The sequence below is a fragment of the Acinonyx jubatus genome, chromosome D3 (genome assembly GCF_027475565.1).
Source record: "Acinonyx jubatus isolate Ajub_Pintada_27869175 chromosome D3, VMU_Ajub_asm_v1.0, whole genome shotgun sequence".
NCBI classification, from domain to species: Eukaryota; Metazoa; Chordata; class Mammalia; order Carnivora; family Felidae; genus Acinonyx; species Acinonyx jubatus.
The window spans coordinates 9629095-9652744 of record NC_069392.1 but is presented as its reverse complement, the minus strand read 5'-3'; the positions used below and the strand labels follow the sequence as shown (position 1 = coordinate 9652744).

At 38.8% G+C, this 23650-nt stretch overlaps 1 protein-coding gene and 1 non-coding gene across 3 annotated transcripts in view; one reads left to right on the top strand and one right to left on the bottom strand.

Moving 5' to 3' along the window:
- NAA25 (N-alpha-acetyltransferase 25, NatB auxiliary subunit) overlaps positions 1 to 23650 on the top strand; it is a 79154-nt gene that overhangs the window by 33247 nt on the left and 22257 nt on the right. For both annotated transcript variants that reach the window (XM_027044337.2, XM_053206758.1), the window contains exons 12-17: positions 6911 to 7118; positions 7913 to 8002; positions 13311 to 13491; positions 14845 to 14944; positions 20164 to 20315; positions 20877 to 21002. In XM_027044337.2, the coding sequence (XP_026900138.1) occupies positions 6911 to 7118; positions 7913 to 8002; positions 13311 to 13491; positions 14845 to 14944; positions 20164 to 20315; positions 20877 to 21002 (857 nt within the window). The remainder of the gene's footprint in view (positions 1 to 6910; positions 7119 to 7912; positions 8003 to 13310; positions 13492 to 14844; positions 14945 to 20163; positions 20316 to 20876; positions 21003 to 23650) is intronic.
- Positions 21846 to 21952, bottom strand: LOC113595185 (U6 spliceosomal RNA). Its single transcript, XR_003415675.1, has one exon. It is a non-coding gene; the product is annotated as a U6 spliceosomal RNA (small nuclear RNA).

The window sequence follows — 23650 nt, the reverse complement described above, 5'->3', positions numbered from 1 at the left end:
ACTCCTTCCCATTTTGCCCCAGTGGTAACATCTTGCATAACTACAGTATAATAACTTAATTAGGAAATTGACATAGATACAATCCATTGACCTTTTTCAGATTTCACTGTGACATTTATGTGTGTGTACGTGTGGTACCTTACATGTGTGTTTAGTGTGGTATGTAGTGCAGTGGATTCGGTGACCTCCACTAGAGTCAGGATACAGAACAGCTTCACCACCAGATTCGGTGGCTGCCTTTTTTACCTGCAAACTTTTCCCTGCAGCTCTCTCTCCTGCTTTCACCCCCTCCCCCGGCAACCACAATAATGTCTTCTATTTCTGTAATTTTGTTATTTTGAGAATGTTATATAGCTGAATCTGAATCATATTATATGTAACATTTTCAGATTGGCCCTTTTTCCTCTCAGCATAATTCTCTGGAGATTCATCCATGTTACATGTATTACTAGTTCAGTCTTTTGTATTGCTGAATAGTGTTCTGTGTTATGGATGTGCCACCATTTCTTTAACCTGTTGAAGGACATACAGTTTCCTGTTTTTGGCTGTTACAAATAGAGCTTCTGTGAACATTTGTGTGCAGGTTTTTTGTGTGAACTTAAGCCTTCATTTTTCTGAGGAAAATGACCAGTAGAGCAAGATAGCTGCATGTTTAGTCTTTTTTTTTTTTTTAAGATATGACCAAACTTTTTCATGGTGACTGTACCATTTTAAATTCCTCTTAGCAGTGTATGAGTGATTCAGTTTCTCTGCGTTCTCATCAGCACTTAGTGTTGTCACTTTTTTTTAATTTTAGCCATTCTCATAGGTGTGTAGTGATATTTTATAATGGTTTTAATGTGTATTTTCCTAATGGTTAGTGATGTTTAACATCTTTTCATGTGCTTATTTGCCATCTTTATATTCTCATTGAGATGTGTTTTTCTATCTTTTGCTTGTTTTCTAGTTGGTTTTGTGTTTTTACTGTTGAGTTTTGAGAGTTTAACTATTCTATATACAAGTCCTTTGTCAGATATGTGGTTTCACGTTTTCTCCCAGTCTGTAGCTTGTCTTTTCGTCCTTTAACAGGATCCTTTGAAGAGCAAAATTTTACATTTCGATGCATTTATTTTGGAATACTTTTCAATTTACAGAAAACCCACTTGGATAGTGCAGAAAATTACACTACACCCTTCACCTACCTTGTTAACATCTTAAATTACCATGGTACACTTGTCAACAACTAAGAAACTGACATTGGTACATTACTATAACCTCTAGATTTTATCTAGATTTCTGCAGTTTTCCCATTAATATCCTTTTTCTGTTCTGCGATCTAATCTAGAGTACCACACTGTGGTTAGTTGTCATATATTGGGAGTTTTTGATGTGAATGAACCAATGTAAGATTGTTACATAATGAGATGGAGAACCTTGTCTTTAGACTCCTCATCCATGGCAACATTTATCCAGAGTATCCCTGGTAACGGGCAGCTGGAGCATTCTATCAATTGGAAGGACAGTGTATGTAGAGTAGGAGAGAGCACCACGTAAAGAAATACTGGCATGTATAAAGAAAGTCTGTGACTCTGGTCGGCTTTACTCATTAGTGCCTCTGTAATTAGTGAAGGTTGGAAGCCTTCCTATTGCAGGGGTGCCACCACCTGTTCTCTCAGAAAGCCTTCTGTCACCTCCCATAGTGGAGGTGACTAGACTATGTTTGGTGAGTCATGTCTTCAGTCCATCAGGTTTGATACTTGGCAGTCTTGAGGTGACACATCTAGGGCAGATGGAGCAGTGTTTTCCCAAACTGATAAGTCGCCAGTGGTTTGTATTTAGTTATGAAATGAGGCTCACCATTCTCTTTGATTTAGTAAAGCTATTCTTGGAGCACCATGTTACAGGGCTCAGGCCAAGCTTTAGAAGTTTCTGGATTAATTACAATTAATTACATTTACAATTGTAATTAGTCCAGAAACTGGATCCTGGGTTGTAGGAGGACGTGAAAACGTATGAGAGAGAAATAGTTGAGTGGAAGAGAGAGGTTTGGTCTGATGAGGACAGAGTCCTTTTCTCATATTTGAAAAGCTCCCTTATAAAAAGCGGACGAGAATTGAGACCAGCAGGAAATTGTTACAGGGAACTTGGAATTTGGCCGGTGAAAAATAGATTTTTTTTTAATAGAATTCTCTAAAAATGTAGTGTGTGAGTTTCATGGCGCTGGTGGGATTTAAGCAGAATCTAGAATCACATGGGAGAACCACATGGGACAGGCCTTCAGTTAATGTTTGTTGCATGTATTATGTGTAAGTGCTAAGATTTGGAACAATTGATCTTAGTGTCCTTCCCATCTTGTAAGTTGAAGCACTAAATGATGGGACTGCATTAGAGGAAACCTTAAATGGCTTTCAGCTGAGATTCATAAAGTTTTGCTAACATAAATCTAGTACAAGGAGATCTACTCTGTTGGTTATGTTTGAAAATCTTAGGTCACCTCACATGACCTCATATATTAATAATCTGTGGAGAGGAACCCTCTAGAAATGCTGGGATACTGTCAGTGATAGGTAGTCTTTGTTCTGTGAGACAAAGGATGTGGAGCTGTTGCAATGAATTTGTAATTCCACTTAAATTTTTCATTGAGGGGTAATTTTGCTGCCAAAACTTCTTAAATGTAGGATGACTTCAATAGCTAAAAATCCTGCTACTCAGCAGTGTATTTGTCAGAGGATTAAACTGTTTGAGTAAAGTTCAGGCTGAGAACTGTAGTTCCAATTAATTAGGAGCCAAATGCTTTTAAAGTAGGCCATTGAATCCAGTTATCTTGAAGTGGCTCAACCAGGGTGATGTTTTTATCTTTTGTTTTCTTTGCCTTGGAATTTTAAGCTAAACATATGATTCCAGTTTTTAAAGAAGCTTTTTGTACAGTAGTAAAACTATACAGACTGAAATAAAGAATGAATGTATTCTTTTATGACAAAACCTATTTGGAAGATTCTTTAAGCATTCCCTAAAGAAGGCATTAATAGTAAACATCACTAATATATAAAATGGTTTACAACAGTGGAACAGCTGGCAGTAGAAGCTATACAGGCATTTAATCAAAAGCATGGAGACCAGTGCTTTAGTTTCTTTGTTGCAAATGATTACCTGATCATAATAATTAAATTTCATACAATTGGAGATAAATTGAAGCAAAATTGTTACAGATGTGAAACTGCACAGCGTGGGGAGGGGGGTGGTTTATTTTACTTTAATTTTTATTTGTGTAAAATATATTACATGTATAAAGTTAAAAAGCCAGGTAGTACTAGAAGGCTTTTGTTGAAAAACAGCAGTAGCTCTTTGCCACCTTCACCCTGGTTCTGGCGCTCTACAGGCAAATCACTCAACTCCTGTTTCTTCTGTTATTTACCTCCGTATTTCTAAGTTATAGACTTGTCCAGGTATTCGTTTATTTTTATAGTCATAGTCTTCATCTGTTGGAGCCCCACCACTGAAGATGATCATCTCATTTACAACATCTCCCTTCTCTTCTTACATACTTTCTCCCCAGTTTAGTTCAGTCATTATTCAGAATTTATATTTTTATGACCGAAGGCTGAGCCACTTTGTATACGGAGATTACCTTTCTCAAACAACTTTCTTTCTCGGAGTTAAGATTGTTTTGTTTGATTCACCCCAGTCAATTGGACAGAACCATACAAGTATAAAACTCTGTTAGTTTAATACATGAGGTGGTAATATGTTCTGTTCTCCCCCAAACCTCCTCCATCCCCTGCCCCTCACCTCAGAAATACTTTATTTTTTTATTTTACTATTTTTTTTTTAACATTTATTTATTTTTGAGAGACAGAGAGAGACGGAGTATGAGCAAGGGAGGGGCATAAAAAGAAGGAGACACAGAATCCGAAGCAGGCTCCAGGCTCTGAGCAAGCTGTCAGCACAGAGCCCGACATGGGGCTCAAACCCATGAACCATGAGATCATGACCTGAGCCAGTCAGACGCTTAATTGACTAAGCCACCCAGGCGCCCCTTGAAATTCTTAAAAAAAATTTTTTTTCATGTTTATTTATCTTTGTTTATTTTTTCATGTTTGTTTATTTTGAGAGAGAGAGAGAGAGAGAGAGACAGAGCACCAGCAGGGGAGGGACAGAGAGGGAGGGAGGGAGAGAATCCTAGGCATACTCCGTGCTGTCAGTGCAGAGCCTGACTCGGAGCTCGATCTCATGAACCATGAGATTGTGACCTGAGCTGAAATCAGCCAACTGAGACACCCAGGTGCCCCTAGAAATACTTTTCACGGAGCCTGTTTGCCATCGTCTGTGTTTGGTGTCTCAAACATTTGGCAGGTGGCATTCTGGGATCTGGTTGGGAGTTGGGGGGTGGGGGCCAGGGTGCACATCACCGAATAATGGAGTTTCACTTTGTCCTTGTTTCGTTTTTTTTCTTTTCCCTTTCCTTTCCTTTCCTAATACAGAGATTTTATCTTTTTATTTATTTAATTTTAATTCCAGTATAGTTTATATACAGTGTTAAATTAGTTTCAGGTGTACAATATAATGATTCATCAATTCTTTACATTAATCAGTGTTTATCATAAGTGTACTTGTTATCCCCTTCACCTGTTTCACCCATTCCCCCTACCCACCTTCCCTCTGGGAGCCATCAGTTCTCTATAGTTAAGACTGTTTTTTGGTTTGTCTCTTTTTTCTTCCCCTTTGTTCGTTTGTTTTCTTTCTTAAATTCCACATGAGTGAAATCAGGCAGTATTAGTCTTTCTCTGACTTATTTCTCTTAGCATTGTACTCTCTGGCTCTATCCATGTAGTTGGAAATGGCAAGATTTCATTCTTTTTTGTGGCTCAGTAATCCATTGTGTGTCAATGGACACTTGGGGTGCTTCCATAATTTAGCTATTGTAAGTAATGCTGTAATAAACATAGTAGTGCATATATCGTTTTGAATTGGTGTTTTTGTATTTGGGTAGATACCCAGTAGTGCGATTCCTGGATCACATGATAGGTGAGGAGGTGGAGAATAAAGAACCCTTGTGCACTGTTGGTGGGAATGCAAGCTGGTGTAGCCACTGTGGAAAACTGTGGAGTTTCCTCAGACAATTAAAAATAGCACTTTATCCCCATTTCTAGCTATACCTGTTGTCTGTGAATCTATAGTGCCTCTGGTTCAGCTTCTCCTTGGGAGCATACCTACAGGCATCTGCTGGGTTTAGGAAGTCAGTCTATGAGCTAGGGAGCAGTCAGACTTCTTAGATGGAATTTAATTGTTCTTCCATTTCAATCCCACCAACACTTGGGCTTTCTGGGGCCCTGAATTTCTGCCTTCTAAGGTTCTGTGTCAGGAATAGACTTGCTGCCCCTTGTGTGTGTTAGATTTCTGCCCTGTGCATCGGTTAGCACTTGACACCTGCCCTTCTGCTGCTTTTTATCTTTGAAATCCTGTTAGTGTTTGTTTGCTGTGTGCTTTTCACATGTTCGTGATCCTTGTGGTTTGATGTTTTGTTGTCACCTTAATAGGATTTTGGCAGTGAGTAGTAAGCCCATGTTTAATAACGTGTAATGGGAATGATACATGTTTTTTTAATTCCAAATTTAAAGATTCAAACACATTAAAATTTTTTTTTAACGTTTATTTTTTGAGAGGCAGAGAGACAGAATGTGAGCAGGGGAGAGGCAGAGAGAGAGGGAGTCACAGAATGTGAAGCAGGCTCCAGGCTCTGAACTGGTAGCACAGAGTCCAACATGGGTCTCGAACTCACGAACCATGAGATCACGACTTGAGCTGAAGTCCGATGCTTAACCAACTGGGCCACCCAGGTGTCCCTGGAATTAAAAACATTTTAATACAAGGTGTTACCATTGGGAGAAACTGGATGAGAAAGGTACATGGGATCTCTCTGTATTATTTCTTACAACTGCATCAAATCCATAATTATGTCAGAATACAACAATTAAAAAGCAAGTTAAGGCCACTGATATGACATAACTATTCCTCTCAGTGTGTAACGTTTTCTTTAAGAATTTACTCGTATATCAATTTTGTTTTTGGTACTGTGCTCTTTGCAGTTTCCTAATTAAACTTTTCATTGCCACACTATATAGTATGTTGATATGCTGTAATTTATGAAACCTTTTCGCAATTCTTTTTTTTTAATGTTTATTTTTTATTTATGAGAGAGCAAGAGAGAGTGTGAGCAGGGGAGGGACAGAGAGAGAGGGGGACAGAGGATCTGAAGTGGACTCTGTGCTGACAACAGAGAGCCCGACGTGGGACTCGAACTGATGAACCATGAGATCACGACCTGAGCTGAGGTTGGACGCTCAACCGACTGAGCCAGCTGGGTGCCTCATTTTCACATTTCTTTTAATCTTTTAGTTAGTATAGTACCTGGTATTGACCAATACTTGTGGCCAGCAGTGAATGAGTGTACTATTTTTATTGGCATTTTACCAGCATTATGTGCTGTTAGAAATTTTTTTTGTTTTAGGGGCACCTGGGTGGCTCAGTTGGTTAAGTGTCCGACTTCAGCTCGGGTCATGATCTCATGGTTTGTGGGTTTAAGCCCCGCATTGGGCTCTGTGCTGATAGCTTGGAGCCTGGAGCCTGCTTCAGATTCTGTGTCTCCTCTCTCTCTCACTCTCTCTCTCTCTCTCTCTCTGCCCCTCCCCACTAGAACTCTGTCTCTCTCTCTCTCTCTCTCAAAAATAAATAAACATTAAAAGAAAAAAAGAAATTTTTTTTGTTTAATTTTGGTAGATAGAAAATGATCTACTAAAGGGGTTTTAATTTGTACTTTTTCCTTGATGTCTTTTTCTAGACCATTTCAACATTTGTTAATGTTTAATTTGTTAATGCCTACCAGAGACTAGTTCTGTTTTGAGATCTGTGCTCCTTTTTTTCTACTTTGCAGTTTATTAATCAATTACTTGGAGTTGTTCCTTTGTCGACACCAACAGAGGATAAGTTGGCACTGCCTGCCGACATCAGAGCTCTGCAGCAACATTTATGTGTGGTGCAGCTGACGAGGTTACTTGGCTTGTACCACACTCTGGATAAAAATCAGAAACAGAGTGTGGTCAGAGAATTGATGTTAAGGTACCAGCATGGACTGGAATTTGGTGAGCAGCCTTTCAAAGTGTGCAGTTGTTCCCTGATTTGCTAAGTTTTAGAAGACCTTTTTTTTAATCACCTGGAGCACCTTGTTGTAATGAGTTTGGCAAGGAGGATATTTTGTCAGGTGGGAAGACTGTCCTAATGTAAAGCCTTTCTTAAGTTTGGAGTTTTAAGTGATTATAGTTGTCCATATTCTTCCTGATTGAGCTATCACATTGGGGCTCCTATGAATTACATGGAGTTTATGGTAATTGTCACTTTTTCTGCTTTTATAGGCCTTAGTATTTTTAATACATAGACTGAAATTGCACTAAAGGAATGTTGTTAATTGTGAAGTAAAAATGTAGTTTAGAAATAGATGATCTTTAGATTGCTAGATACATGTGATAAAATATAAGTTATCTGACCAGATGACATCAGTATTTCTCTAACTGTATTCTAAATCATTAAGTGAAGTAATGAGCATACTATTACTTTAGTTTTACTGGCCCCTGGCTTCTGGTCTTTTCTTAACCTGAACCCTCCTTCCAAATCTTGCTTCTCTCCCTTTGGGGTCATTTCAGATACCACCTTTGTTCTGGAACGCTTTCTTCTGGTCCAGCTGAGTGTGGCCTTACCTTATTTTGAATCTTTTGATTCATGACTTATATTTTCTTCTGGTATTTATGCTAATCTTATTACTTTCATTTCCTCTCTTTATCTTACCTCTCCTGTCACTTTCCTGCTTTAAAAAAACTCCTTTGGGGCAGTGATAGTTGCACAAATGTTAAAATACAAATATGGGATTTTTTCCCTACAGGGAAATCCTGTTTGAAAACCGAATTGCAGTTTTCAGACTATTACTGTCTCCTTGCTGTCCATGTGCTTATTGATATATGGAGAGAAACAGGTAAGGAACAGTGATTTCAATTTAACTTTATGCTTTGTTTTTATTGATTATAAATCCTGAGACTAATTATGTAATCCAAGAATTTTATTTATGCTTTTAGGTTTTTCTTCTTTGACGTTGTCCAGGGTGCTTCTAAAAGAACCCATCCCCAGATATCCCTCTCTCTCTAATCAGGATAATCTTTTAAATCAATGCATATATGTTCTTATTTTTATTATTTTATTTATTAAAATGTTTATTTTGAGAGAGACACACAGCACGAGTGAGGGAGGGGCAGAGAGAGGGAAACCAGCAGAGAATCCCAAGCAGGCTCCATGCTGGTCCAGGCAGGCTCCTGATGTGGGGCTGGAACTTAGGAAACGGTGAGATCATGTCCTGAGCCAAAATCAAGAGTCAGATGCTTAACCGACTGAACCTCCCAGTTGCCCGTTTTTATTTTAAAAATGTTTTAAATTGAAATATAATTGACACATTAATTTCAAGTGTACAACACAGTGATTCAATAATTTTGTATATCATGCTATAAATGTAGCTACTGTGTGTCCCCATACAGCACTATTACAGTACCATTGCCTGTATTTTCTATCCTGTGCCTTTCACCCCTGTCCCTATTCATTCCAGGACAGGAAGCCTGTACCTCCCACTCCCTCTTTTTGCCATTCCCCCTGACAACCACCAGTTCTGTGTATTTATGGGTCTGTTTATGCTTGGTTTGTTTTATGTTTTAGATTCCACATATAAGTGAAATCATATGGGATTTGTCTTCTCTGACTTATTTAGCATGATACACTGTAGGTCCATCCATGTTGTTGTGAAATGGCAAGATCTCATTCCTTTCTATGGCTGAATAATATTCGTGTGTGTGTGTGTGTACACCACATCTTCTTTATCCATTCATCTATTGACGGACACTTGGTTTGCTTCCATACCTTGGCTGTTGTAAATAATGCTGCAGTAAACATGGGGGTGCATATATCCTTTTGAATTGGTGTTTTCGTTTTCTTTTGGTAATACCCAGTAGTGGAATTACTGAATTGTGTGATATTTCTGATTATTTAAGGAACCTCCACACTGCTTTCCACAGTGGCTGCACCAACTTATATTCCCACCAGCAGGGCACGAGGGGTCCTTTTTCTCCACATCCTTGCCAACACTTGTTATTTCTTCTCTGTCTTTTCTGTTTTTAAACATTTCTAAATATAGTGAATAATGACTGAAGTGCGAATTACAAAGTTACAGTAATTAAAATACGGAGAAACTGTTTCAGAGATAGATGTATAGGCCCATGGAACGGAATAGCCCTTTTTATTCACTTAAAAAATATATATGTAGGAGAATGCACTTTTTTTGGAATAGTTCTAATTAGCCTATTTAAGACAAAAATACAGTCCATGCTGAAGGAGGCGTCATGTATCATTGAGCATGAAAAAGATGATTCATTTTTTTTAGGGCTCACTCCTGACATTTTCTTTTATGAGCAGTTTTTTTGGGGAAAAACTTAGGTACTTGTTGCATATTCACGAGAATAAACTGCACAAGAAACAAAAGGCCCAGGAGACAGCACTGTGCAATATAGATAAAACCCCTGCCCTCGGGGGTCGTTTCGTGGAGCACTTGATTTTGATTCCATCATCCTCCTGCTTAAAATCCTTCAGAGGTACCTGTTTTCCTGGGGATAAAGATCAACCTTTTTAGGGTAGTTTACAGTGCTCTTTACGATCTGGCCTCTGCCTCTATCTCCAAATTCTTAGGTTACTTACAGCCTGTATCTACTGTGTTTTGTTTGTTGGTTGGTTGGTTTGCTACTATTAGTGAACGCTGTGGTGCCTCTCTTTGAAATAACTTTCTTACTCTCTTCATCTAACTTTTACTCAAACAGTGCCTCTGACAAGCCTGTCTTGATTTTACCCCCGTACCCATTGCGGATTTTATGCCCCTTCTGAGCTTTGTAGGACGTTGTGTGTGCCTCTGTGCTAGCACTTCTTGCACTGTATTGCAGCAGAGATGGGGGTGAAATCCTTTTTATCAGACTTGTCATCCGAGGCTCAGAATTGTGAGTGTGCATAGGGATGTAATAAAACATCATTAATGAACTGACCACTCAGTAATTTGGTCCCTACTCAGATAAGATACCTTTCCCCACTTACCCCTAGCATCCATTCTTGCTCGTAAGAGACTGTGGCTTTGCTAATCTCTTGTTTCTTTGAGCAGTGTGTCTGCCCATATAATAATAGCTAACGTTTGTTGATCATCAGGTACTTGAAAGTGTCTTATATGAATTAGCTCATTTAAACCTCATAATAATACTGTTAAGATTGTTGCAGTTTTATAGATGAGGGAAAGACAGGGCAGAGAGAAAGAAGTTAGGCAAATTTTCCATAATCATACAGTGTAAATACATTGGAAAATTGCCAATATAATAAAGATGCAAGGATTGTTGAAGGTGAAAATGATACTGAAGTGTTCCAATCAGAGGCATAGTCATTGTCTAACGTGGATCTGGCAGAGATTAGAAATCTATGGAAATTTGGTGAGGATGTTGAAAGAGACTGATTTGAATGTGAAAGATTAAGAAGAACACTTGAATACATTGACGCTGTCAAATATTTTGCAGAAAAGCATTTCTTTATGATTCAGCAAAAGTAAAATATGGAGTTAAGCATGTCATTTTTTCCCCTCCAGTTTTATTGATATGTGATTGGCATACTACTTTGTACTAGCTTAAGATATGTAATGTAATGATTTGATATGTCTACCATGAAATGATTATCACCGTAAATTTAGTGAACGTGGATCACCTCATAGTCACAGATTGTTTTTCTTTGGAATGAGAACTAATATCTTCTCGCTTAGCAGCTTTCGAGTATACAGTACGGAATTGTTAACTATAGTCACCATGCTGTACGTTATTATATCCCAGAACGTAATATCATTTTGTTATGTTACAACATTTAGTTAGAAAAATTTTGTCCTGGAGTACCTGGCTGGCTCAGTCGGAAGAGCATGTGACTCTTGATCTCGGGGTCATGACTTCAAGCCCCACAATGGGTGAAAAGATTACTTTAAAAAAAAAAAAAGAAGGAAAAATTTTGCCTTAAAACTCATCAATCCTTGATGCTCTTTTGATTTGGTGAAGAATTTGCATAAAGCTATAATTACAGCCTAAATTTGGCAAATAAAGTAAAAAACGTCTTTATGACATTTGATTTAATAGATGAGAATTAAGCCTTTTTTCCCCTATTTAAAATTTTGTTTCCATCTTAAGGAGATCTTTTTTTAAATGTTTTGTTTTTGGTTTTGGTTTTTGAGAGAGGGCAAGTGGGGAAGGGGTGGCAAGAGAGGGGGACAGGGGATCCGAAGCGGGCTCCACATTGACCGGCTGACAGCAGTGAGCCTGAACATAGGAACGGCAAGATCATGACCTGGGTGGCTCAGTAGGTTAACCATCTGGTTCCGGCTCCGGTCATGATCTTGCGGTTCTTGAGTTCAAGCCCTGCATCGGGCTCTGTGATGACATCTCAGAACCTGGAGCCTACTTAAGATTCTGTGTCTCCCTCACTCTCTGCCCCTTCTCTACTTGCTCTCTCTCTCTCTCTCTCTCAAAAATAAATATTTAAAAATTTTTGAAAAAAAAAATCATGACCTGAGCCTACGTTGGATGCTCAACCTACTGAGCTACCCAGGTGCCCCAAGGAGATCTTTTTTTAATACTAGTTATCTTTGAATAACTGGAACTTCTTAAAATTATTTATTCCATTATAATTGTCCAGCCGTCTCTTCTACTCACTTCTGAGCTTCTTGAGGGCAGGAACTATCTGTGACCCTTAAATTTAGTGTTGTTCCAGAGTTTAGGTCAGTGAGTGTTAAATTCAATAAAATTATGATTGTGAAGATCATGTAGGAACATCAGAAAACACTTTAAAAGCAAAGAGCAGAACAGAAAATTGGGTGCAGGTTGTGATTACTACCATGTAAAGTAATTCCAGCCCAGAGGCAGTACACTAAGATCATAATGGTAGTTTGCATAGATTATAGGTGTGTATAGTTTGGTTAGGATTATGCATGATATTTATCTAAAGCTCCAATTGTCGATTATATCTTGTTTCTTCTCTCTTAAAAAAAAAGCCTATAGGATATAATTTTAAAAGCTCAATTCATGGAGCTTTTACTTTAAATTTTTTTTAAGTTTTATTTTTTTATTTTTATTTTAGAAAGAGCACGAGTGGGAGAGAGAGGCGACGGGGGGAGAGAGAGAGAGAGAGAAAGAAAGAAAGAGAACAAAAATCTTAAGCAGGCTTCACGCTCAGCGTAGAGCTGGATGCAGGGCTCAATCCCACAACGGAGCGTCAAGAGTCTGACGCTCAACCGACTGAGCCACCCAGGCACCCCAAGTTTTAGTTTCAGTTTAGGTTTTTGCTGACTATAAAAATAGCTTATACAAATTTTGGAGAACAGTTTATTTTAATCTTCCATTTCCAGCTTCCAAAAGGCACTCTGATATTTTGGCATATTTCCTTCTCTCTCTGTGCATGTTTTGCAGACTGAATATCATTTCTTCACACTAATTTTAACTGTGTGTGTTTTACTGAACATTAATAAGTATTTATCCTTAATACTAAAAACTCTTCATTAATGTCACATGGCTGCATGGTGTTTTCCATGTGTGGGTTTTACTATAACTTATTTCCTCGTCCCCCCATTATTAGTACAGTGAATATTTTTGTATATAAATCTTTATTTCATATTTTCTTTGGTACACAAAACAGAAGTTACTTGGTCTTTAAGACTCTTGATGCATGGAGCCTTTTGAAGGCCAAACAAAAAAAAATGTGTCATATTAGTCTGATTATTAGTGAACAGTTTTATTCAAGTATCACTTGACATTCAAATAGTAGAGTTACATATGGAAGAAAAATGATGTGTAGTGAGAGCATCTGTCTGGAATCTTATAGAGAAAATCTTGTACCGAGAAGGTTGGTGGACTCTAGTTCTCCTTCAGAGTCTATCTCTTCTCAGCATCTAGGATTCTCTGAGATTCCGTAACTTTCTTCATAAGACCTTGCAGCTTAATGTTGGCATCACTTTTGTAGATGCATGATTAAGAACTGTGAGATAACTGTTGAGAGACTCTATTCAGGGAAATTCCTGATTTTGCTTATAGGTATGTATCTAAAATTTGTTCTCAGACACCTAAACTCATTCTTTAAATAGCTAGGGGGGGTGATACATCAGTAAGTTTTGTCTTTTGTTTGTGAGAAACCTCCCTTTGTTAAGCACTGTGGATAATGCTGTTACATTTTGATTCTAGGTGATGAGACTGCTGTGTGGCAGGCCCTGACTTTGCTGGAAGAGGGATTAATCCACAGCCCTTCCAACGCTCAATTCAAATTGCTGCTTGTTCGAATCTACTGTGTACTGGGTGCATTTGAACCAGTGGTGGATCTGTACTCCAGCCTTGATGCTAAGCATATCCAGCATGACACCATTGGGTTGGTAGTATATACTCTGAATACCGAGCAGCCAGCTACACTATGGTGGGGTCCTTCTACATGGAACTTGGACTTTTAGAGTTTAGCAACAGAGTTGTTTCTGTTATTAAGCTTTTTAGATTAAGTAATCCCCCATTATATGGCCTATTGCAAAGCAGAAAGATTTTTATATCTTCCAGCATCTTGTGGTAATTTTAAAATTTGCACAATTTAGAAAAGGCAAGAAAGTTTTCCCCAGAGATAGCAAACAACTATATACTTTGAACACTTTTTCTTAGCACACGTTGTCTTGAAGTCTTGACTTCTGCTTTGCATTTGAGATTTACACATGTACTTCATTTGTTGACCTCAGAGATTCTTTTTCTTTAATGAAGGGGTTTTTTTGTAAAAAAAAATTTTTTTTACATTTATTCATTTTTGAGAGACAGGCAGAGTGCAAGCGAGGGTGGGGCAGAGAAAGAGAGACACAGAATCTGAAGCAGGCTCCAGGCTCTGAGCTGTCAGTACGGAGCCTGACGCGGGGCTTGAACTCACAAACCGTGAGAGCACAACCTGAGCCGAAGTCGGACACCCAACCTACTGAGCCACCCAGGCACCTGGTTTTTTTGTTTGTTTTAATGTTTGTTTATTTTTGAGAGGGTAGACAGAGTGTAAATGGGGGAGAGGCAGAGAGAGAGGGAAACACAGAATCTGAAGCAGGCTCCAGGTTCTGAGCTATCAGCACAGAGCCTGATGCGGGGCTCGAACCCACGAACCATGAGATCATGACCTGAGCCGTTAGTCGGACCCTTAACCGACCGAGTCACCCAGGTGTCCCTCAGTATTTTTTTTTAATGTTTATTTTTGAGAGACAGAAACGGAGCATGAGTTGGGGAGCGGCAGAGAGCAAGGGAGACCCAGAATCCAAAGCAGTCTCTAGGCTCTGAGCTGTCTGCATAGAACACAACATGGGGCTCAAACTCATGGACTGTGAGATGTGACCTGAGCCGAAGTCAGACACTTAACCAATAGAGCCACCTAGGTGCCCCTACCTTAGAGCTTCTTTGAATGTGTATTTTGATTATTCTTTGTGATGAATCAAGGGTATATTTTCTTTATCCCTTGTGTCCCATTAATCATCTGAGTATAAGAAAGCATGGCATAGAACTTTAGGTCTCCCACAAAACTGAATTGACTTTGCTCTTTAAAAAAAATGTTTTTTGATTCCATGAATTAGATAATTTATGTGGCAGGATGTTTTAACTTTTCTGTGTGCCTAGCTATGTCTCTGCTATAGTAATTTGAAATACAGTGTTTGATACTAGAAGTGGGTAAGTATAACATGGTTTTTTTTTTTCTTTCCTTCTGACCTAGCTATCTTTTGACCCGATATGCCGAGTCCCTAGGTCAGTATGCTGCTGCATCCCAATCCTGTAACTTCGCGCTCAGGTTTTTCCACTCCAACCAGAAAGATGTAAGTGAAAAATACTTTTTAAAAATATGACCTTGCCCGCTGAATGCACACGATTCAGAGAACATCTTCCCTCGTGTGGTGGGTACACATGTTGAAGTGTGCCATGCATACTTGCCAGTGCCCTTAGGCCATAGCATACTCGCCATGGCTGTTAGGTAGAGGTAAAGAGTTCTTTGTGGTTGCTAGAATGGGTGTGTTTAATAGAATCCATGCAAAGGTGCAATTAAAACTAGGTGTTAACAGACTACAAAGTGGTATTCTTCCTAGATTTGTCTTTTAATTTCTCTCTTTTTTTAACATTTATTTATTTATTTTGAGAGGGAGAGAGAGAGAATCCCAAGCAGACTCCGTGCTATCAGTACAGCGCCCAACGTGGGGCCTGAACCCACGGACCTGTGAGATCGTGACCTGAGCTGAAATCAAGAGTCAGACACTCAGCCGACTGCACCACCCAGGGCGCCTGTCTTTTAATTCCTTTAAAAAAAAAAAAAAAAAAAGTTATTTCATGTATTTATTTTATTTTACTTTTTATTTTTTTAAAAGACTGCATCCTTTTTTTTAAAAAGAATTTTTAAAATATTTACTTGAGAGAGAAAGAAAAAGAGCACAAGTCGGGGAGGGGCAGAGAGAGAGGGGGACAGAGGATCTGAAGCAGACTCTGTGCTGACAGCAGAGAGCCTGATGCAGGGCTCTAACTCGTGAACCATGAGATCATGACCTGAGCCAATGTTGGATGCTTAACCTACTGAGCCACCCAGACGCCCCTTATTATTTTATTTTTTGAAGTTTATTTATTTATTTTGAGAGACAGAGCGAGCAGGGGAGGGACCGAGAGAGAGAATCCCAAGCAGGCTCTATGCTCAGCGTGGAGCCTGATGCGGGGCTTGATCTTTCAACCAGGAGATCATGACTTGAACTGAAATCAAGAGTTGTATGCTTAACTGACTGAGCCACCCAAGCACCCTGTCTATGAAATTTTTTCTAAGGGTGTAAGACCTAGCCCATAAAGAGTTCATAGCCTGGGATGCCATGGAAGATTCTGCAGTAGCAGCTGCTCTCTGTTACCTTTATTTGTTTCTAAAGTTTATAACCACTGTGCCCTTTGCCAGTAGCCAGTGCACTTGTATTTTCTTAGAATTATGAAATTGACCAATTGAAGGACATTTCAAGAAACTTTTGTCAATAGTATGTTTTTAAAAGTAGCAATAAATAAGGTAGAGCTATGTGCCATAATGAAAGGATGGGATTTGCGCCATATTTTTCACTGCAAGCAGACTTGATCTCCACTTGTCAGTTAAGCAGAAGTTTTATATGGTTTCTAGTCAGTCAACCAGCTGCGCAAAACCACCCAGAACATAGGAGAAAGAAGGCACGTCTTGAGGATGGTCATTGCCTGCTTTGTTCTCATGTGCTTCTAAGACTCATCATCTGGAATTTGGCCATGCCAGATATCTACCCATAGCTTTCTGTGTTCACGGTCTAAGAGCAACTAAGGAACTTGACCAGGAAGCCGGTTTTGGGGGTGGTTCTTGGCAAACAGTCATGAGGATTTTTTTAAATAAAAAACCCTTTCATAACTGTAACAGCTTTGGCTAATCTATCTTCCATTGAATTCTTTAGCTTTGTATTAAATAGAAGGCAGGGCAGAAGCATTTCTGAACAATGGAATATAGGTTTATTGTTGTCAGCTTGCAATAATTATGTCCTGACAAGCCTCAGGGCAAGGCCTAGAAGGCTGGTGTAGCAAGGGGTGGTGAGCTGTGCATCATTTGGCTTTTAAGCTCTATTCCCCTCCCCCAAATGGCATTTTTCCACCACAGTGATTGGTGGTATCTTTGTTCAGACTTCATTTTGTGTCATAGCTCCTAATCAGGAAGAGAGGGAAGTGTAGGCATCAGCATCTGAACATGCTGCTTAGAAGGTGCTGGCCTGGCTTAGAGATCCGAGGGCATCTCTAGGACCTTGGGTTTCTAAAGTATCCTGGCACAAGTAGGCAGTTGAGTTATAAATCTCTGTTTGCACTGTGTATTGAAGTATCTGTGATTGCCCTTTCCCAGTTTTTAAGAAGTTGCATTAACTCAAAAAAAAAAAAAAAAAATCAAAGGGTTTCTTAAATCTCATTAATCTGGCTGTCATTCCTTATTTCTAAGGAAGATTGACTAATGATGCCTTTTCAAAGTTTTGTTCTCAAATAGCTCTGAGGTGGCAGTTGGGGGTAAATAAGGGATTATTCCAAGCCTGGAGGCTGGTTTTACTCCAGTTTAATCATCCAGCATTCAAGAAGCACTATATGATTCATGATTTGGTCAATAATGTATGTTATTTTATACTAATGAAAATTAAGCTTTAGTTTCCCCCCCACAAATACTGTATCTAAAGAGTTGTTTTGAAAAGAAAACAGCAACTCCAAAACAACAACTCAAGTTATTGTTATAGGAAGGGAGATATCCTTAGGAGTGATTTGAGAAGGGTATGTTGTTCTTAGTGACTTTTTTTTATCTTTGATGTTTTGCTGATGGTTGTGTGTGGCAGGAGTGACTAATTCATCTGAATATATGTGATGCTGAACCTGATCATTTTATTGATCTGGGACTAAGTAAGACTCTCTACTTGGAATTTATTTTTATTACTACTAAGAAGAAAGAACTTACTTAATCATACTAAAATAGATAATCTTTGGGGGGTCCTAGAGGCAAAAGCAAAAACCAATACAGCAAGTAAAATGTACCCTCAACCTTAATGCCTAGCCTGAGTCCCAAAATAGGGAAATGGAGACTGTGGTGTGGACTGTTTTCTATAGGACTTGGAGGGTAAGAAAGAGCATGATTGTAGTGTTGTGTTAAACCTAATAGTATTAGAAATATCTCTGGAAAGCTAAAGCTCTGTGTTCTGATTTTTATTCTTGGGAGTTTTTGAGATCCCCAGATGGTTTTTTCTTGGGTGACTGATGTGTTTCAATTCCCAGCTTGCTCTTGAAAGAACACATTTAATCCTTCAATGGAAAATCCAGCGTTCTGCTTTGTAAGGCTTTGTGCTATGAGGTTGAAAGTTACATTGGGAAGGTCTACACAGGGATTTTCTTTCTGGAAAGGTCATCATTGTTGCTGTCATCTTACTTTGGAGTAGATTTTTACAATATGAGAATTAGAGTCAGATTTTCTTATCTCCAAAAGTTGCTTACTTGTTTGTATTTAAAAATAATTTCCCTTGAAAAGTCTAACATAAGTATTCAAGAAGATGATTATTTAGGGTTTGATGTCCACCTATTTTGCTAATTTTTACAGTGACCAGGGTTCATTTCAGGAATCCATATGGGATATAACTAGCCTCATTGGTGCATAAATGAGTAGAAATAGGTACGGACAACATTCTCTGATAGTCAGAAGTTTTTCAAGTGCCTGTGGCTTCCAGTTTTGCCTGCAGTTCCAGTAGGGGTTGTTTTTTCCAATCATAGAACTTCCCCAGGCTCGGTCTTATTGGAAGATGCCCAGGTCCTTTGCTAGCTCTGCAGCGATACTTTGCTGCAGCATTAAAGGAGGACTGTCTTAAAAACAGAAGCCAGAGAACTACAGTTACTTTCTCAGTTTGTTAAAAGGACTACGTTTCCTTTTTGTTGCCCCTTATTTTTCTTTTTTAAAAGCTATTATCTTTTTTTCAGTAGTGGTAGTCCATGGACCACTCAAATTAAAACACCTCTGTACTTCGTAAACTTGGGTTCTTTTCTTTAATCAGCATATTTTGGAACTGTAATTGATAAATTTGATTGGAGTCCCCAGAGTCATATTTTTATCCCCATTAACTGCCGGATCACACGTTCCCAAGCAGCTGGTTTTTTCAAGCTGTAAATTCCTATTGCAAGGGCTTCTGGTAAACCTTGCTTTCTCCTAGCCATGAGGCCTTTGGATAGGCATTTGTGTTTAGAGCATCCTGGCCTCTTCTTGATGGGGCATATCACTGTCCTTTAATCAAGCTAGAAGGTACACTTGAGCTTTTTTGGATAGTCCTTCTTTAAACCTGCAGGATCACAAGTAATCTTTTTAATTTTCTTGTGTCCGTCCGTCTTTAATTTCTCCAGATACTGCAGGCAAACAGCTCGCCGAGGTGTCCCATGGGGTTTAAAAGCCGCATCGAATGCAGTTGAATTAGCGCCCGTGGCGCAATCCCGCGGCCTGAAATGAACCCTGCGAGGCTGTGTATCAGAGGGTATGTTGTTGAACTATTGGCCTATTTTCCTACTGGGCAAATTATTCAGTCATAATGGAGATGGGGGCAGAGCTGACTGAGGCTGTGTTTAAAAAGACTGGCTTTTCTAGAAAGGATCTTTGGGGCAGATATCTGTTTTGAGCATAACATTTTCCGTGGCCCAAAAGGGTGCCCTCCTGACTTGTGATCCTGATGGCATAGGCCCACACCCATGAAATGTTCTTTCCTGAGATTTTCTTCTGTTGTGCCAGAATTTCTGTTGAGAGTTCTTTTTCTTGCCTCTGTTCACAACATTTCATCTGTACATATGTATTAATTGAAAATTAAAGTGCATGTGGTGAGTGTTCCCTTCACTTACTTGTTCATGGAATTTTTCAGCATTGGTCTTATGTAGTTTGGATGGATAAAAAACCTGGTTCTTGCAGTCTTTCTGTCCTCATAATGGATTCTGATGAATTTTTATGGGTCCTTTTTTGTTGTCTTCTATCCTGTTGTAATGCATATATGCCCTATGTTTGTGACATATAGTATTTAGAAATAAACAAAACCAGGGAGCAGCCTGTCTTTTCTGAAGGAGGGTGATTTTTATTTGGGTTGATTGTGGGTGGTTATATTATTCCCGGTGTTTTTGGAACTTTTGTATAAAACACAGTTTATCTTAGATGCAGAAAAACATGGAGTAATATCCCTTCCACAATGGCACTAACCAAATTTTTGACTGACGTGGCAACCTCCAGTCCTATTGAATTGAAAGACATAACTGCTAAGAGAAAGTGTCTGGTGGTAGCAGCAGCTGGGTATTATTACAAGTAGTAGTAGTAAAGAACACATATGATTCTGGTATAGGAAAGAAGAAAAATAATGTTTTTAATAGCTGATATTCTACTTGGTGACCTTTAGAGATTAGATTTCATATCTTAATTTTAGTGTGAGTGTTTTGTTTTGCATGACAAGGTTTGCCTTCCTTTGCCTGATATATGAGATATTTATACCGAGGTGATATCTTTCCTTCCCAGACCTCAGAATATATTATTCAAGCTTACAAATATGGTGCATTTGAGAAGATCCCAGAGTTTATCGCTTTTAGGAACAGGCTGAATAATTCTCTTCATTTTGCACAAGTCCGTACTGAACGGATGTTGTTAGACCTTCTACTTGAAGCAAATATGTAAGTATTGCATAAGAGCTAAAAAGGAACTAAGGGATTAGATCAGATCCTAAGAACCATTGGCTAATGGGTGATATTGGTAGACCTAAGATAAGGAAAAATGGAAAGAAAAAAAGAGAGAGTGAGAGAGAAATTTGGTAGGGACAGAGAAGAAAGGGGAAATAACTCACTGTGTGGCATGGGTAATGATCGGGTGCTGCCGGCACCATTTCATGTTCCGTACAGAAGCCAGCCAGGTGGTGGTCCTCACCCTAGTCCATGTAATTTTTAAAAAGTTCCCCTTCCCCTGTGAACATGAGATTTCAGGAATTAATGCTGATCCACTTTATTTTATTTGAGCTTCCAGACCCTTTCTCTTGCTGTGTAGTAGGCCAACATGATATAGGTGGGCTTGGTTCTATGTCACCTTCTGTGAGCTTTTACCTCTTAATAGTAAATCCTTCTACCTCCCTTCCTTCCTGTTTCTTTTCCTTTCTTTCTAGTAAAACAAAGTTGTGGCTAATATGTTTTCATGGCTGGTTTACTATTGAAATAATACATAAATAAATTTCTATATCACAGATCAACCAGTTTAGCAGAAAGTATAAAATCAATGAATCTTCGGCCAGAAGAAGATGACATTCCATGGGAAGCCTTGCGAGACAACAGGGACTTAAATGTTTTCTTCAGCTGGGATCCAAAAGATAGGTAACTGGAATTTAACCCCAAGCATTTATTTTTGCAGAATTAGGATGAATCTAACAGTTAAAAAAAAAAAAAAACAAACATCTTTTTTTACACAAATATAATAACATGGTTATTATATGGATACGAAGATATAAGTAAGCCAAAGGAGGAAAATGAATCTCATTCCTATGTTGGATTATTGACTAATATAAAAATTAGATTTTCCTTCATAGCATACATAAAAACAGATTCCAGATGGATCAAAGGTCATGTGCTAAAACTCCTTAGAGAATCTATAAGAAAATATAAAAATATTTTTAAGTGGTTAGGGAAAGCCTTTCTTAGCATTACATCAAACCTGGAAACATAAAGGATTTGATCTCTGTAAATATTAGCCTTCTATATAGAAGTAAATTTGTTAACAAGTTCTAAAGGTATGTGGTAAATCGGTAAATTTCTTCATATATATTAATATCTTTCACATACAAGGAGAAATCTTTTTAAAGTTTGGGTTTTTTTTTAATTTTTTTTGAGAGTGCAAGCCAGGGAGAGGGAGAGAGGGAGTGGATCTTAAGCAGGCTCCATATTGAGTGTGGAGCCTGACCTGGGGCTTGACCCCATGACTCTGGGATCATGACCTGAGCTGAAATCAAGAGTCAGGTGCTCAGGTGCCCCTGTCCAATAGTTAAAGATTTTTTTTTTTTTTTAATCCCCATACAGTGCATTTCATTGAACTTGTTAAGTCCAATTTGGGTTTTTTTAAAAATTAAATTTAATTTAATTTTATTATTTTTTTAAATTTACATCCAGATTAGTTAGCATGTAGTGTAACAGTGATTTCAGGAGTAGATTCTTTAGTGCTCCTAAAGATACTGAAGCTTCATGAATTTGCGTGGCATCCTTGTGCAGGGGCCGTGCTAATCTTCTCTGCATCGTACCAATTTCAGTATGTGTGCTGCCGAAGCGAGCACAAGTCCAATTTGTTTTTTAGTTATCTTCTTATTGATTTATTAAGAGTTCTCCCGGGGCACCTGGGTGACTCCGTCGGTTGAGGGTCCTACTCTTGATTTTGGCTCCGGTCATGATCCCTGGGTCATGGGGTTGAGCCCCATGTTGGGCTCCACACTGAATATGGAGCCTGCTTGGGATTCTCTCTCCTCTCCCCTTGCACGCTCTCTCTTTCTAAAATTAAAATTAAAAAAAAAAAAAAAAAAAAAAACAACTATTGGACAAAGATAAAAAAGATTAATGCTTGTGGTCAGCAAGGTTGTAGGGAAAATGGTTGTTGTACATTGTCATGATGGTAAAACTTTATATATAATCTTCCTATAGGGAATTTTAGTGATCTGTATTAAGATTGAAAATTCCAAATGTTCTGCAGGCTGCACAGATCCTGGGCTGAGCCTTTATTAAGCATATCTAATATTTTTTGATGCCCATGGGCCAGTGGCCCTGGGCTGATCTGTAGCTCCCAGCAGTCCTCAGCCTTCTCCTCTGGCTCTGATGCATCTAGGGACTCCGGCTGTGAGCTAGGGGAAAGATATGGGTCTTAGCATTGGGGGATGCTGCCTGCTCCTGTGCTGAAGGCAAGAATTGTGAACCAGAATCCTGGCAGGAACTATTTTTCACCCTCCCTGGTGGCCACTTTGTTCTCCCATTTCTGATTCCCTGGCTCCACTCTACCCCAAATTAACCTTTTCTTTTGTTGTTTCTATATGACCTTTTTTATACTTGTTCAGGAAAAAAAAAAAAGATTGAAAATTCCATATCCCATTTAATTCAGCAGATCTACTTCTAGGAAAGTACAACCTAAGGAAGTAAGTGCAAAAGCATGCAGAGTTATGTATATGAGGTAGTTCTCTATACAGTTGACCCTTTAACAGTGCAGGGTTGGGGCACTGACCCCCTTACACAGTCAAAAATCCATGTGTTAACTTTTAACTCCCCAGAAACTTAACTACTAATAGCCTACTATTGACCGAAAGCCTTACCAATAACACAAACAATTGAGCAACACATATTTTGTATGTCATGTGTATCATATACTGTGTTTTTACAATAAAGTAAGCTAGAGAAAGAAAATATAAAGAAAATCATAAGGAGGAGAAAATACATTTACAGTAAAACGTATTTTTGCTAGGCTTCATAAGATTCCACTTTTGGTTGTCATCACAGCTAAGGTTTATTATAACAGAAGGATACATGACAGGATTAGCAAGGGAAAAAGACACAGAATCTGGAAAACTCCATGCACAGACTTCCAATGCTGTCTCTCTCCTGTGAGGAGACATATCAGTGTGCTCCTTTCTTTAGCAGTGAAAAATGCAATGATGCATGTGCAGTGTTTCTGCTCAGAGAAGCCCATTTCAGATTTGGTGCCCAAGATTTTTACTAGCTGGTTATGTAGGCACCCCCTGTGTAGTACGTGCCAATATTCCAGACTCCCAGAAGGAAAGTAGGTGTTCACCATAGACCATATGGTTTGTACAAACAGTTTAGGCACAGTGAGCCGCTCTTACCATTTAGGGAATGGTTGGAGTGCCAAGTTCCTAGATACCAGCTACAGGTCAGCCTTGTAAGTTGGCTTGTTGTGTGAATTCTTTTCTGCAGAAAAGAAAGAAAAAGATACAGTTTGCAAAATAGTATAAATATTGTGAACCCATCTTATT